The 16,468-nt window shown below is 48.2% G+C and overlaps 1 protein-coding gene across 1 annotated transcript; it reads left to right on the forward strand.

Moving 5' to 3' along the window:
* Positions 1-1,747: 1,747 nt before the first annotated feature.
* HOXA13 (homeobox A13) lies at positions 1,748-3,670 on the forward strand. Its single transcript, XM_064667808.1, has 2 exons — positions 1,748-2,766; positions 3,383-3,670. Exons 1-2 carry the CDS (start codon positions 2,094-2,096, stop codon positions 3,625-3,627), a joined length of 918 nt encoding a protein of 305 aa, XP_064523878.1. The 5' UTR covers positions 1,748-2,093; the 3' UTR covers positions 3,628-3,670.
* Positions 3,671-16,468: the final 12,798 nt, after the last annotated feature.

Here is a 16,468-nt window from a genome sequence, read left to right on the forward strand (position 1 = left end):
GGGGAGAGGGGAGCTGGAGAGATTAGTGTTCTCATGGCTACCCGCTTTTTAACAAATCAGACAGATCTTCGGGCTGTGAATGACAGTCCTCACATTGGCTAGACTGCAACTTTCAACTTGACCTTGGCCTCTAGCCGTGCCTAACCCATATGTAAAACAGCGCTGCCCCATAGAGCTGTCTTCCCTTCCCACTTCTCCCCCCTCGTCCTGCAACGCGATTTTCAGAAGCAGCCTCGAGAAACCAGAGGGAAACACCAATTCATGCCAGTCAAGCAGTGTTTGGCCGGGGGAATCCACAGGTTTCAAAACTGGAGCCTGAAAGAAAAGGAAAAATATGCGGGGAATAAATATTTGCTTTTGGCCATGAGGAAGAATGCGGAAAAGAGTATGCGAAGTGAAAATGGGAACTATTTATTGGCTACAATGAAGGAAAAAAGCGGCTAAATGCTGCCAAATTAGCAGGGGATGACAGGACTTCAGGTATCCTAACTCATGGCACGGAAAAAGTACCTTGAAAAAAAATCCTTGGGCGCCAAAGAGCTATTTCTCATGGCTGGCAACTCTGCGCTAGGCAAGGAAAAGCCTGCTCGGTAACGATGTGCGTCCCGGGATTGCTCTGCGCTTGTAGCCATGCGGGCAAAACAATGCTACAACGTCAATGGGAAGCACAATAGGATAATAAATACGCCGAGCTGTCAGGCTCAAAACAAAGCAACATGCAACTGGGAAAAAAAATTAGTTTTCAGGATGGGAGTGTTTGTGGCTGTTTTGTGCACACGCATGAGAGCTGAGAGCTGTTAACGATGAGATGAACGCTGGTTTAGGTCAAGTTTATTGATAGCTCAGTGATGGAGTGTTTTGAGTTCAAGGTTGTGTGCGAAAAGCTTGTGAGGGAAAGCATCCGCCGAGGTGGTGGAATGATTAAAAATTGAAATTATTTCGTCCTATGAAAAATCTATCACGAAAAGAGAACGCACTTGGTTTGTTTTTCCCTAGCATTCGCTTGCAAAGTGGTACAACCTTCATCAAAAAAAATATTTTTCAACTGATGATCCCTTTTGTTTTTCCAGCGCACACACACACACAAAGAGCTATGTGTCCGTGCACACACTATATAAGCCGATGTGATATTTTACAGCCGTAAAAGATTCAAGTCGAATTGTAGGCCCGAATTTTATTATTACGGCAACAAATAATACAGCGGAATCGCGATGAACATCCAGTTAACCCTCCCGCTCCCCAAGCCCTTTCTAAAAGATAGTAGTAAATAAAATGGGGGGTTCCCGGTCTGTTCCTCTTATCTGACTTCTGAGGCTTCGTGGCGAGAAGAGCGAGATGGGTCTTGGGCTTGCGACGGGCGGGAAGGAAGGAAAAAACCACCCAGAAAGGAGCCCCGGGAGGCTCTGTTCCGAGAGCCTTATGCGTCCCGGCGTTGCGCCCGGAGAACGCTTCTCCGCCCGCAGCGTGCGGTGGGCTCCCCGCGTCACCCGGCCGAGGCCCCGCCAGCGGCGGCTCAGACCAGGGGAGGAAGGGGGTCGAAGGGGTGCGGCTCATCTTCCCCCGGAGACGAGGGGAGGCCTTCGGGGTTTCCGCGGCGCTCAGGACAGGGAGGGCCCACGGAAAGCAGCGCAGGGGAGATTCAGGCGGGGTGCCGGGGGGAGCCCTGTACCTCGGGGGGCGCGCCGCGGCAACAACGGGGCCAAAAAGCTCACGCCTCGATGGCGAGGGAGGGCCGGAGGGAGGAAGGAGGGAGGGAGGGAGGGAGGAGGGACGAGCGGGTTCCCCCCCCCGCGTCGCCCGCGTCCCGCGCGGCGGCGGCGGGACCGCGCCGTGCCCGCGCCCATGCCCGTGCCCGCGCCCCGGGCCGGGACCCGGCCCCGCGCGCTGATTGCGTTATTTAATTATCTCCACTTTATTCCCTCAGATGTTTATCAGCTACTTTGCATATCACGTGGGGGCGGGCGGGCCAATGAGGGCCGGACTGGCGCGACGCTGGCGCGTCAGCCCTGGTCAAGTCCCGGAGATTGAGTATCTCTTTTTTCAGTCTTTGGGGCTTTTAAAAAAGAGCCACTAGTCTCAATGCGGAGCGGGCTATGACAGCCTCCGTGCTCCTCCACCCCCGCTGGATCGAGCCCGTCATGTTCCTCTACGACAACAGCCTGGATGAGATCAATAAGAACATGGACGGATTTCACGCCGGCAGCAACTTCGCGGCGGCGGCGGCGGCCAACCCCTGCCGCAACCTGATGGCTCACCCCGCGCCCCTGGCCGCCCCCAGCGCCGCCGCCTACACCTCCAGCGAGGCCCCCGCAGCCGGCATGGCCGAGCCCGCTGTCAAGCAGTGCAGCCCCTGCTCGGCCGCCGTGCAGAGCTCCTCCGGGGCCGCGCTGCCCTACGGCTACTTCGGCAGCGGCTACTACCCCTGTCGCATGACCCATCACAACGCCATCAAGTCCTGCGCCCAGCCCGCCTCCACCTTCGCCGACAAGTATATGGACACCTCGGTCTCCGGCGAGGAGTTCACGTCGCGGGCCAAGGAGTTCGCCTTCTACCAGGGTTACGCCGCCGGGCCCTATCAGCCGGTGCCCGGTTATCTGGATATGCCCGTGGTGCCGGCCATCGGCGGCCCCGGGGAGCCGCGCCACGACCCCCTGCTCCCCATGGACAGCTACCAGCCTTGGGCCATCACCAACGGGTGGAACGGCCAAGTGTACTGTCCCAAGGAACAGAGCCAGCCGCCTCACCTCTGGAAATCCACCCTCCCGGGTAATACACCTGCATGGCTCCCCCTGTCCCTTCTTTCCTTCTTCCCCCGCTCGTTCCTCCCGGGTATCCCGCCTGAAGGGCTCCGGGATCACCCTCCAGACTGACCCTTCCCCGCTCCTCCCGCGGTCCCCTGTCCCATCCTGCCCCGGTCCGCACATGCCCCGGCGCCGCTGAAACGGCACCGGTGCCGCCCCCTGCCCCCCGCCGGCGCACGGCACATCCCGCCTCGCCTGGCCGGCCCCGACGCCGGCCCCGGGAGAGGAAACAGCTGAAAAGGGCCGCAGGAAGGTCTGTGGTATTATTTTCCATAGACCACGGATCACGCAGGCTGGGTAAATCGCTGCAGCCCCTCTCGATCCTTCCCAGAGTCCCTGTCCGGGCTACGTGGGTTTGTTATTATTTGTCTGTCTGACAGAAGCGAGCCTTTCCCTGCCTAGAAGCTGTCTGCGGCGGCCAGGAAAGAGGAATCCCCAGTGCTGAGCCGGGCATTAGTAGCTAAACCGGAGCGGGGCAGGCAGAGGAGTGCGCTGTAACTCTAACCCTTATATCAGTTGAAGATGTCCTAAGCGGTTCGAGCGATTTTCTAACGCTTGCCCGCATGGTTTTTCTGTTCCAGACGTCGTTTCTCATCCCTCGGATGCGAACTCGTACAGACGTGGAAGAAAGAAACGAGTGCCTTACACAAAGGTCCAGTTAAAAGAACTCGAAAGGGAATATGCTACAAATAAATTCATTACCAAAGACAAACGGAGGAGGATTTCGGCGACTACAAATCTATCAGAGAGACAGGTCACAATCTGGTTCCAAAACAGAAGGGTCAAAGAGAAAAAAGTGATCAACAAATTGAAGACTACCAGTTAACGGATTAAAAATGGAGAAGCAGTAATTCAAGAGTTTCAGAACTTTTTTTCGTGTTCAGATTAAAATAATTATTAATAATAATTAAAAAGAAAAAAGACAATGAACCTCTTCTTTCAGAACAAGAGATCTGTATCTTTGGATTATAGCTTTTCTTTCTTTCTTTTTTTTTTTTTTTTTTTTTTAATAATGCTGTAGCAAATGGTTAAAATTGACAGCTCTCCTGAAATCCCAAACAGCCAGCCAGTATCACTGACAGACTGTAAAGTCCACATGCCCAGCCCCGAGAGATACACTTTCAATTAAGACACGATTTTCTGAGAAACTTGTAAATACTTCTACGACCTTACTGTTTGAGAGAAGACTCTTTGTGGCCACGATACGAGAGCTGGTTAACGTGAGGAGGTCGATGTGGACACATGATCTGGTTTTCTTCCATTGCAATCCAAACTGTATCTTGAATGACTGCTCAGGTAAACCATAGTGAAAAAAATTACAATTACTGTATGTTTTTAAGCAATGCATTTAATGTCAAAAAGTAATAATAAACCTCGAAGGTACTGAATAAGGATTTCAGAGACATCAGTAATGAAGGAAGTTCTGTGGAGGATCTATCTTGATAGTAAATTTAAAACATCGCAAATTAGTGGGTATAGAAGGGAAAATATTTGCTTGGAGATGTCTTTCATTTTTTTTATTATTATTATTTTTATTTTCCATTGATGATTTCTTGTCATCTGAATTGGTGGGGTTTTTTTGTTGTTTTGGTTTTTTTTGTTTTAATTTTATTTTCTCCTCCAGACCGTACAATAGATACATTTTAAAGGACTCTGCCTGTTTTAAACCTCAAATAATCTTCAAGAATTTATATTCTAGGTCCCCAGAAATTTTAGTATTTAAACATTGGCATTTCTTTACAGTAGAAAAAGAAATTCCTGGGAAAAAAATACCCAAGAACTTTGAACTGAAATACATTTTTCCCAGAAGTATTTTGATTTATATAATCTATATTTGATTTATAAGTAATTAGTCGTTTCTCCTTGTTTATTGTCTGTTATGAGGCCGCAGTAGAACGTTTAGGGATTCTTTTTACAGCACCTTTTAATCAAATCAGTTATTTCAACCAGCACATTATTTTGTTTTTATTCACTATAAGAAGCTATTTTGTAAATAAAAAAAAATTCAGCGCACTGTGAAAATGTACTTATGCACCCTTTTTTTATATATATTTCTACTGAAAAATGAAAACCCAAGACGTGTAGAGGTATAGTAGTATTAATACTGTTAATAAAATAGTCACTGTAATAAAATCTGAAAGAAATACTCTTTATTTTTCCATTCCTATGCGAATTTAATAAGAAAAATATAATGTATCTGTCTTATAATTGTAATAGTGTTGTCTTCCATTATGTAGCTTATGCATATATGGTGTATTTTTGTTTTATTTTTCTTGGCAGTGTGTGTCTGGGGGCAAGCATGCCTGATAACCAGCGTTTCTAAACTATAAATGTTTCCGTAATGTTAAACAGTGGTTTTGCAGTGAGGCTAGGGGCCAGGGGGAGGAAGAGCAGGGTGATACAAGCACAGCGCTGCAGCCCTCGCCGGGAAATGGAGGCCGGCGCCCGGCCCCCGGGACGAGGGCACGCTGCCCAGCCTGCCGATGCCTCTACGGGGAGGTGGCGGGGGGGCTGCGTGGCGATGACAGCACGGGGAAGGCCCGAAACCTTGACCTTGAGGGGAAAAAAGCCGATTTGTGACCTTGACTTTTGACAGCTCCCGGCGCCGGCGGCATCCGCGGGCCGACAGCGCCACCTCGTGGGCGGCGCCGCGCCTGCAGCCGGCCGCGCCCGCGCAGCATCGTGGCCGCGGGCGGGCGGGCGGGCGGGCGAGAGCTCCGCCGGGCACCGCCGGGTGTGTGCCGGGCGTGCGGAGAGGGGCGAACGGCGCCGGAACCTGCGAGGCGGAGCGCGGAGCAGGTTATGCTTCCCGCGCTCCCTCTCTCTCTCCCTGGCAGTGGCGGGACACCGGCGAGTCTGAACTGCGAGTGAAACTCAGTGCTAAGCCGGTGCCCGGCCGGGGGGTGCCGGTGCGGTGCAAGGAGCCGCAGGCCGGCCCGTGGCGGGTGATTTTGGTCGGGCACAAAGAGAAGTTTGCTTTCGCCGCCTGTCTCCTGTGGTGGTCTGTAGCTCTAATTAGAGCTATTGGGGAACCTTTACGGTACATTTAGAGGGTATCATATACCGCGCTAGCTGTGCGCTTCTAGCCTTACATTTCTGAAATTCAAAAGGACCCACCTCTGCAGGGATCAGCGCAAAGCGATTTCCGACCCTCAGATCTGACTGTAACGCATTCGTGCAATAACTCTCATGAAAACTACCTGCAGGAGCAGGATTTGTTTTCCAGGAGGCTTTCGTGTCGGGGGCTTTGCCCTCCGTTCGGGATTTTAGCCTTTCCTCTGTGTGCAGCCGCACAGGGCTGCGAACTGCTGTGTTTCCTCGGGCCGCGAAGCGCTGTGGTTTCTCAGGCCGCGGGAAATCCGCAGCCGCGGACCGTGGGAATTTCGGCTGCATCCCTTCAGAGGTCGGTCAGGGACTTTCGGAGCGAGATCTCTTCCATCCCGCTGCGAAAATAGCCGAGGTGTGTCACATTAGTGGCAGGCGGTTTTCAGGCCATGCAGTTTGACTGTGCTTTGGGGTGACAAGGTGTCAGCCCTCTGTGACAAGCACCGGCCTTTCAGCGGCCCGCGACGCCGTGGGAGGGACCGCGGGTAAAGATCCATGGGCGCAACACCAGCCGAAGGAGCGATAGATAACTCGTCCCTGGTGGCCGGGCCTTGGGCTGCCCACGGGCGAAGGGAGCTGGGTGAGACCCCTGTAGCCACTGATGAGCCAGTAGTCTCCACGACCTCCGCAGTAGCTCTGTGGCCTAGGATTTTCAGCAGACCTGGAGCAGGCAGAAAACTCCCGCACTGGAGTTTACTGGGGCCGCGAGCAGCCGCTTCTCCCAGTTGTACCCTGCTCGGAGGTCTTGGGCTGTGGGACCTGTCTCCCACTGGCCATACCTGATGTCCGCGGGCAGTCTGCTTCGGCTGCAGGCGCGGGACAGCTGCCTGTCCGCCGCCTCATTGCGATGCTTTCTCCTGAAGGAGCGAAATTGCCTGATGAAAGCCGCTAGTGAATTACACTTGTTCTTGCTCCGAGTGAATAATTTTGTTTATTCCGTTGTAGTTAGCAACCAGTATAGTTGTTGCATTAGATGCTGCAAATTACATGTACTGCAGGTCGGAGTTGGGGGTGACACGTAGGATTCAGTCCTCCGTATCTTAGGCTCGATCTTCTGTTTTCAGAGTAGAAGAGCCTCAGAGCGATATAATTCAGGGACGCCTTGAAAGAAATCCATGGTGAGAATATGGCCGACGTTAGTATAATTGCAACTGGGTTTTGTTTTTTGTTTGGTTTTTTTTTGGGGGGGGGGGTCGGTTGATTTTTGGTTTTTTTGGGTTTGTTTGTTTGTTTGTTTGTTTGTTTGTTTTTTAATTGTGTGTAAGGTAATTTTTAATCGGAGCTAGCATCTGAAGATTATGTTTTCAAACCGAATTACCTACCGTTCAAATCTGCTAAGCATTTCAAGACGGACCGTGGATTAGCGAAAATAAATTCCCACTACTGTTCAAATAGCTCAGCAGCATATATATTTCACAGGGTAAAAAGGGGAGCACTTGACTCGCGATCGCTGGCAGGAGTAAGGTAACATTTTGGATCTGACCCCTGCTACCATATAAGTCAGCGTCGAGGCTCCGAGGCTCTCGCAGGAGGAGCAGGTCGTGTTTCCCGACCCTGCAGCGGAGAGACACGGTCGGGGGAGCAGGATCAGGCCCATGGCGAACCGGCGGGGAAGCCCCCTCTCCCTCCGGTGTGTCCCCCCCAGATGCCCGGGCGTGCGGCGGCCGTGGCGGCGGCTTCGCGCCCAGTCCCGAGAGGACGGCCTCTCCTCTCCGAACGGCTGTCTCCTCGGGCCTGTCTCCAGGCGCGTATCGGGAAACATCCCACGGTGCGAGTGGCTTGATCAGGTGAGTTAAGGCCGGTAACTCCATGCCTTGCTCTCTGGAGCACCGTGAAGAGGGGACTGAGGGAAGCGATGGTACCCGGCGGAACCCCCGCGGCCGTGGGGCGATTCAGGGCACCGAGACGGGCGTGTCTGCGGTTTTCCGAGTAGCGAAAGATTCCCTATCTGCTGGTCTTGCGTGCCCTCCCACCCTCCCTTCGGTCGTCCCGCGTGTCTACCTATCCACGGCTGCATCCACGCAGTCCTCCATCCCTCCATCCCTTCGCCGGGTAGATGTGGCCTCGGAGCGTGAGGGAGAGCGGGTATGTAGGTGTGTGTGTTCGTGTTATTTATTGCCTTCATTTACCGTCCAAAAGCTGTTGGCACATACATTTTCAAGTACAAATTGCCGTTGTATTACATATTCCCCTCTTACCAATCTGCCGACAGCGTCCTAAAATACATCCCTAATATGTTTTACAAGTGAATATATCACCTACGAAAATAATTAGGCAACGTGATACATTAATGCACGACGTCCATCCCTGCACGCGATTAAGAGAGAATTATTATTTATATTCCCCATGTTATGGAGAGTGTTTTAAAATGGGGGGGGGACGACTTACTGTGCCTGGCTTGCTGTGTAGAGTGCATGTCCAAAGAGTTTTATTTGCAAACGTTAAAAAAATGTGCTGAAAGAAGAATTTGAAAGGAAAACAAACAGAAAATTAAAAACCAAAACGTATGTAAACAAAGTAGGGTCTTTATTTTCTCATCTTCCCTTGAAATAAAAATGTTAGGTATAAGATTTTAGCACATGTGGAGAGAGAGGCAAGGGACAGAGGAAGCAAGTTAATACTGCATATTTCGTGTATCAATTGGAGCATTATTATCAGAGCAGCATATCTTGAGTAGTGTTAACGCACAATATACTTAAAGACAAAAAAACCCCTTCAGTTTCACTCCAACCTTCACCTAACCTAGTTCACTTTCAGTCTTGGATTCAGAAACGTATACTTTAATTCCCAGTATCTGGGAATGTTAGTTTGTAACTGCCTAACTCTTGGAATCCTTCATCCCTCAGACTTCCCATGGGCAGAAAGTGTCCTTACGTCTTGGACACGGACGGACAGGTATAACAAATGTATTGTTGTATTTTTTCCCCACCAAGTGAATAATCTGGTATTTAATCTATCCCCGGCTCTAGCACTTGGCAGTAGCAAAGGTGGTTTGCTATGGGAAATAAACTTTGACAGGAGCATATTTCCGAAAAAGAGTAAGTATAACTGTAAAGCTATTTTTTTTTTTTGGCTGCATTTTGCTCAGAAATATTCCCACTTAAAAACCCTGAAATGGCCCCTAAAGCAAAGGGGGAAAAAATGTGATCCTCCATATCGAAATGTTCAGAAAATCGCCCATTGTTTCCAGAATAACCACTTTTTTTTTTCCTATGAATTTGAGCGAACGGGTAAAAAATCTCGGTCATTAGTCTATAAATTAGTTATTTTAAAAAAATATCAATGGTTTAAATAAAACCCCATTCCTGGTGCATTTCAGCGTCCTCCGTGGGCAGCATTAGCAATAAAATCAAGACAGCGTTTAATACAAAAAAAATATTGGCAGGCGCTAAAAGGCCGTTTGTCGCCATTCATAACTCTTAGACGCGTTTTAATGCACTTCCATGATGATTTGAAGAGATGGTCTTGCGCGTTCTCGGAGGGTAAAGGAGTTCAAAAAGAAGAGGGGGGAGGCAGCTGGGGGGTGGCTTTTCGGCGCGGGCCGGCGGGACCGTGGGGCAGTGGGTGCAGGGACGGGCCGATGTGCCGCGGACGCGGCTGCAGGAGTCCGACCGCGCGTGTTTTAGCCACGCCGGGAGCCTCTCCCTGCCCCCTGGGCCCCCTCGTCCTCGAATGCATTTGATTCATGAACTAGGGTACGAAACGCAAATGTTCATTAAGTCTTTCCTCCCTCCCGCCTCCGCACCCCCAAAAAGAATTATTTTTTTTTTTCTCCAGTGAATAGCTTCAACATGGCGTGCTGAAAGGCAGAAGCTTTGCCCGTTCCTAGATCTGAACTGTGATTAAACATCCCCAAAGACAGCATCTCTCTTCCTCCTGTCGCTTCCCCCTCCCTTCCCTCCCCTTAGCGTAAAGCGCCCTCTTCTACGTAGGAAAGGTCAAGTCCTACAACGCACAACCCACGGTCATTACTGTACTGTGACCTGGGGTGTACTGGGGAGGAACGACCGGGTGTCTCGTGATCAAAAACACTGGGACTTTTTTTTTTTTTTCATCTCTCCTTCTCGTACGATGGGAATCCGTGGAATTAGACAGCGTTTTAGCCTCCTGCAATCACCTCTTGTGCTAATCGCCATCGGAAATCCTAAGGGACTAGCAGAGACAGAGAGAGAGGGGGAGACAGAGAGAGGGGAAAAATTAGCTATAATAGTAGTAGTAATAATTACAGTAATAATCGTCATTAGCCTGTGATATCGCTGCATTTTGCCTGAAGCTGGCAGGAAGGACGATGTGCCCTAGTGGCTAGATTTCTCTCCATCTAAGGGTAGACCAACAACAACTAGAACAAAAAAATATAACCCCCCAAATCAACAGTAACCCAAGTCACTGAGAAATCGAGAAGGAATATTTGGTGGACCAGGTATATTTAATCTGTAAGAGAGGAAACAAAAAAAAAGTGCAATCCTTCCTCACTGATCTGGAGGTCTACAGCCCAGCGCGGGATCCTAGCTGTCAGTCACCGTGGGGATATATTTTTGCACAGGCGAGAGACTTCTGGATGCTGGGGTAAGATTTTCGTGCTCTTCCTGGAAGCGGCTGAATGTTTCTCCTGTCCCCCTGCTCGGCAGTGAACTATGCAAACAAGCCAACAGCAAACACCCACCCGGTCCCCTCGCAAAGCCCCCTGCATGATTCGAGCACAGTCATTCGGAAGGCCTTTGTGGAGAATTTCCCAGGCCCCTGCTCTCCCCTAGCCCACCCACTCACTTCGCTCCTTTTCTCCCACGGTGTATGAGGCCAAAGTGCCGCTTCTGCTGCGGGGACCTGGGTGAAGGCGTCTGCCTGGGGTGATGCTGATAGAGCCGAAGAGCCGGTTGTGAAAAGTAAGACTGCTTCTCCTAGCTTGGTTGCCGGCTATATCTTTCCCAGGGATGCTACTTCCCACTCTAGCATAGGTGGGAAACAAAGAAGGCTCTTGGCAGGAAAGTGCACCAAGAGAGGCTGGCGTCAGAGCCCAGGACGCGAGCAGACTTGTAGATAGAGCTGCTGGTTGCTTGGCTTTGTGCTGCGCCGTGTTGTCTTGCAGAGTTGGGTCAGGCTAAGTTGAAAAGTGTCTACTGGATTTTATCTCCGGTTGACTTATTCCCGTGTGCTTGGCTCCAAAATTATTTTAATCATTCAAATGTCGGGGAGGAGGGTGGATGACTGTGTGTGGAAGAAAGACGAGGAAGGATGTTTAACCTGTCTGCTTTTCGCCGTTGTTTGTGTGTATCCAGAGAGAAAAACGCCAGCCGGGTGTTGTAACCTGCCAGTTTAAATTAATCTGAATTTCGTCGTAATTGCCTCGATTTGTACCCACTAAGCAGAGTGCTTTCATTTATTCCTGATAGTATAAAACGGGCTTTATAGTCGGTTTGGGTGAGAAGTAATGGAAAAGCAGTCTATTTTAAGCCTGGCTTTAGCCTTCGAGATGCTTTCGGGTAGGCACAAAAAAAGATTGTTTTTAATACAAAACAATCTTGGATGGGCTTCGTCTGCAGCTTCATCTGCGGTTTATATTTAAATATGTGAGAGTTTGTAAATACAGTGCTGTATGAACACTTGATGGGAAAATAAAACTGAAAGAGAAAGAACGAGTAACGCCCGCACTCCACCTGGTCCGATTCGGGGTGGTTTGCCCAAATTCCCCGGGGGTGTGCAGTGTGGATCTGTCATGCTTACACGCCACGATTTCTGGAAGAAGTGATATTAGTGTCAGCGTTTGTTGAAAAGTCGGGAAAGGGAAATAAGCGGGATGGTGAGCGGGCTTCCACGCCGGCATAGGCAAGAGCAGCCATATTAGGCTTAGAGGAGAGCTGGTTTTATGGGTATCTTTGCGTGACATACGAAAGAACGGACAAGAAACGATCCTTACAGAGCCAGCTGAGCTGTACGCGGGCATACGATTGCATCCTCAACTGCAGCACGTATTTTAAACTCATGTTATACAAATAGTTCCTATAAAGGTTACACAAGTACACGTACCTTAATATAATACAATTCTGAGAGTCCATCAAAATATGAAGTTGGAGCTTTGAAGTCGTTGATTTGACAGCCCCAGTATAGTGATACTTCCTGTACCCGCCCCCTAAAACAAGCATTGATGAAGAAATGTCTTTACTTCGGTGGGTTTCACGATATGTGAATATGGCTCTCCTATAAAGTTAGCAGAGTGCTACAGTAAAATCTGATGTGTTTCTTGGCGAGATGGGTAAAATAATTAAATAAAGATTTGAAATACCTTTATAAATCATTGTTAAAATTCAATGTGCATTAGAGAGAATCTTATATCCTATAAAATTCAATTTAGCTTAGAATCCCAGTCAATTACCTTGACGTGAGTTTCTATGGCAAAGTGTGGATCTCGGCATCACAGGAACGGTCTAGCTACAAGAGGCTGGTCTCGGTGCTAAGACATTTCATTTTCTGTAGCTTTCTGCTCTTAATCTAGAGGACACATTATATATCTCATAATTCTTGTATGTTGTTTTCATTCTGAATTGGTAGGTAGAAAAATGCTCGTTTGTCAGAGAAATGCGGCAGAATTTTTTTTCCTCTCACTGAATATATTTCCTAGATTAACAAATCTAAGGTCAAGTTCAAGGCATCAGTTGTAGCAATACTTTTAAATGTAAGTCTAGATGCGAATGTTTTGGCGGACTTTTTTTTTTTTCTTTCTTTCTTTTTTTTTTTTTTTTTTTAGAATAAATTGGCACTCCCGGCTTTGCATGGGAACATCTCCTGGGATAGGGCTGTTCACAGGGATAACTGTGTCGTTTAATAGCACCGCACTTTCAAGGGATCACTGGAGATGTTCCCCTAAACCGCTCCGCTTAATTCTTCATAAAATACATCGGCACGAAAGGGGACTGGTACCTGCTTACTACAAACGGTGCTAACGACACGGTGCTTTGAGAGTCTGGGTGGGAGTTGGTGGAAAGTGCCTGCTTTTCTGTATCGGCGGATTATAACCAAGGAAATTTGCTTCTGCACCAGTTTAGAGCTCGCCGCCGGTTATAGACACCCCTCTCCTGCAGATTAAATTTGTCAGAAGTCTCTTGCACCTGTATCTGGATAGATGGGGGGGAGAAATGAGTGCTGTGTGTACATTTTCACGTGTTGGGAAAATCTCGGAGAGTGTTCAAGGGGAGAAAAAGAGACATTTATAGACGCATCGTCAGTTAATCAACTTCTGATACACTAGTCAGTCTGAGAAAATATCTTCTTCCGTCCACCTTATTGCCAAACCTGCCACTATTGTTTTTCAGGAGCAAGCTCCGAGCAGTAAATATAAACAACATTTTAGAGGGGTTCAGTACCCTGGAAGCCGGGGACGCAGGGCTGGGGAACCGGGGGGTGAGGAGCTTCTTCTCTTGAAAAAAGCCCTCTATATTTCGGCTTGTTGCAGATACCAGAGTCAGGCTGCCTTCAAAGAGAGCCCTCGGAGAGGGCCCTTTTTGCTCTGATGAGCAAAATATCATGATTAGTCGCCAGCAACGAGTAGATCTCTGTAGGTTCGTAGTCGTTTAATTCTAATATTCAAAATAGACGGGAGGCTTGGTAGGAAAAAAAAAACAACAACAACAACCACCCTCTCAAGCTTTTCCACCTCAGCCACTTAAAAAGACAGAGAGGGTGATAGAGGAAACGAAAGGATTTCGGTAATTGATATTAAAATTAATCTAAAATATTCTACACCCGGATGAGCACAGCCTTTCGGGGTGTTCAAACCCCTGAAATAATGTAATGCCTTTGTTAAAAAAAAAAAAGTCAGAATAACATTGACTTGAATCCTGTTTACATCAGCTCGTTCTCTTTACAGGTATTCTGCAGTTCCCCAGCAAAATCACAACCATACCGTTTCAGGTTTTGGATAATAAATAGTCGGTCCCATGTCACAGCGCTAGGCTTCCATCTCGCTGATATATATATATAAATCACCTATTATTTAAATTATTTAGGTAACTATTGTAGCACTACATTCTATTGCATATTTGGTTTAAAAAAAAAAAAAAAAAAAAAAAAAAAAAAAGATGGCTATGTATAGTTCCTTTCCATAACAGACAAAACAGGAAACAGAAAAGAAACGCCTTTTAAAAACTTCTGACCCCGAAATATTTAAAATCCAAATAAGAAGCGCGTTTTTCTGAAGCTGCGTTCCCGGCAAATTTTGTAACGAATTATCGCCTTGTGCCCCTATTTTCATTGGTAAAGGTGGGAAGGGGGTGCACTTTTCGTTGGCAACAACGTTGTGAATTCCCTAGTGCCACGTTTTTGTAGTAAGCCTTTGTAGACTGTAATCAACCCGCAATTTTACAAAACGCCGTCACAATTTCTGAGTTATTTTCTCGTGCTCGAGTCGTAACACCCCTCACCCTTCCTACGCGAGAGGAGCAGAGATTGAAGCCAGCAATCCTGTAATACTTTAGTTAGCTACTCTTGACGCAAATTCCTTCTAGCACACGTTTCTCCTGTTAATTAGAGACACCCACCCTACTGGCAAGGTAAATAGTCGACTTGAATATTTTTCAAGCAAAACCGTGTACCAAAGGACAACAATTTTAGATACAGTACAACTTGACCTTTTGGAGAAGCGGCAGTGAATTAAAAAGTTCCCTTTACACGCCATCTGTATATGCAAAAGCTAGGCTATCGAGGCGTCCTAGCTCTGTTTATATTCCTCCAAAGAAGAGATGTAGCTTTTCTTCCTCTCTTTGTTTAGCTTAGCTATGGGTAACAGTCTCCCCACCTCTTGGCCACGCTTCTCCTTTGCAAAACCGTCCTGCAGCAGAGGTCCCAATTTCAGAGCGGTTTTACCCTCTCTAATCCGGACGAAATACATGGGAAGGCGTAACGAATGCATTTTGTTTCTCCAAACGAAATGCCTGACTTTGTTTATGTTGTTCTCAATGAGGTTAGAGAGGGGAAGGCACGGTTTCCCCCCTTCCTCAACGCGGAAGTCCCAATTACTGTATTAAAAGAGCAATTCAACATTAGACCAAATAATCAACATTGATAATTGTGCTGAACACAGCAACTTAACAGCAGGCTCCCTGCAATTACCCACACATTCCGGTGCTTTAAGCGCACATTATCTCTGTTTCACTTAACAGCAAATAAAGCAGAGAACACTCTGTGCCTTGGGTGTCTACTCGCTCCCAGACGAGCTGTGCACCTCTTAGACTTCCCCATTACCCTTCCCGCTTGTTGTGCAGGCGGAACTCGGAGGCGTTTTGGGGTCCTCCTGCGTTGCAAACCCACTTGAAGAACGAGGCTGCTTGGTTTGGAGAGGTGGGGGGGAGAGTTCGAGCGATTCAAAAGCAGGCATCGGGGCTGCACGTGTGCATGCTGTGCAAGCATATATATGCCCAGACACACACACACCCGCGCACACACACTCCTACTTCCAGTTGCCTTCTCGCCCTTCTTGCCTTAATTTCCCTTTGTTTCCCAGAGGCAGCCCCGACCTCTGGCACGGCGGACCCTCTCACGGCGCCGCAGCCTCGGCTGCAGAGAGGAGCGGGAAAGAGCCCCATACAAACCTGTGCCAGCTCTGCTCCCCAAGGTTTGAAATTTATTGAAATGCGAGAGGGGGGCTGCCCTGAGTCCGAGGAGGTGGCGTCCTGCGATTAAGCGTTGGGTAGCTTTGTCATGTCTGCTCTGACACAAGCTGAAGTTGACTGCCAAAGTACTATAAAACCGCAGGTCAGTCTAGAACTGTTTTCGGTTCTCCTAGACGCGCCGTGTTCAATTATAGCCTTAAAAACCCTAATACAAGTGCAAGAATTTGTTTGCCATCACACAGAGGCGGGGCGAGGCTCGGCAATGGTGGCGCCTTTGTTATCTCAAAGTCACTGAAATCCTTATACATTCCTTTTTGTTCGAAGGGAGGGGTGTCTGCGTGTATGCAGAGTGTGGGGAGAGGTTTTTCATCGACAGAATTGAACGGTGGGGGTATACAGGGGAAATAACCAACATTCGGAGACCAAAAGAGGGCTTCCGACCCCCCAACCCACCCTTCCCTCCCACCTCCCCCGCAAAAACTAGGGGGAAAGTAAATTCCAGTAAAATTAAAGCGTTAAGGAAAAACCTAACCAGAGCTCTGGCACAACCCTCCCCACCTCTACTAAAAAGAAAAAGAAAGAAAAAAAGAAAGAAAAAAAAAAAAGAGGGAGAGAGGGGGAAAACCCCCAAACCCTTTTACAATCCCTGAACGACATTGCAGTGTTCTGCTAGCGGTTTTGACGATATGCGATCTCTTTCCATTCACCTTCTAGCAAATGTGTCAAGCTGGAAGATTAATTCATTAATTTCAAGTTCAGATCATAGACATGCAGTAAGCATAAGAAGTTCTTGCAGAAAACCAAAATAAAGAGTTCATTACAGGGATACGTCCAGAGCATTTGATTTGTGAACGGTAACCCTTGTAAAATAAGAAAAAGGCATATAAACATTAATGCTAATAAATTAGTTTACTCCACTACAAAGTAATTACTTGATAATATTGAATTTACAGCTTGAAT

Source organism: Pseudopipra pipra, chromosome 1 (genome assembly GCF_036250125.1).
Source record: "Pseudopipra pipra isolate bDixPip1 chromosome 1, bDixPip1.hap1, whole genome shotgun sequence".
Classification (NCBI taxonomy): domain Eukaryota; kingdom Metazoa; phylum Chordata; class Aves; order Passeriformes; family Pipridae; genus Pseudopipra; species Pseudopipra pipra.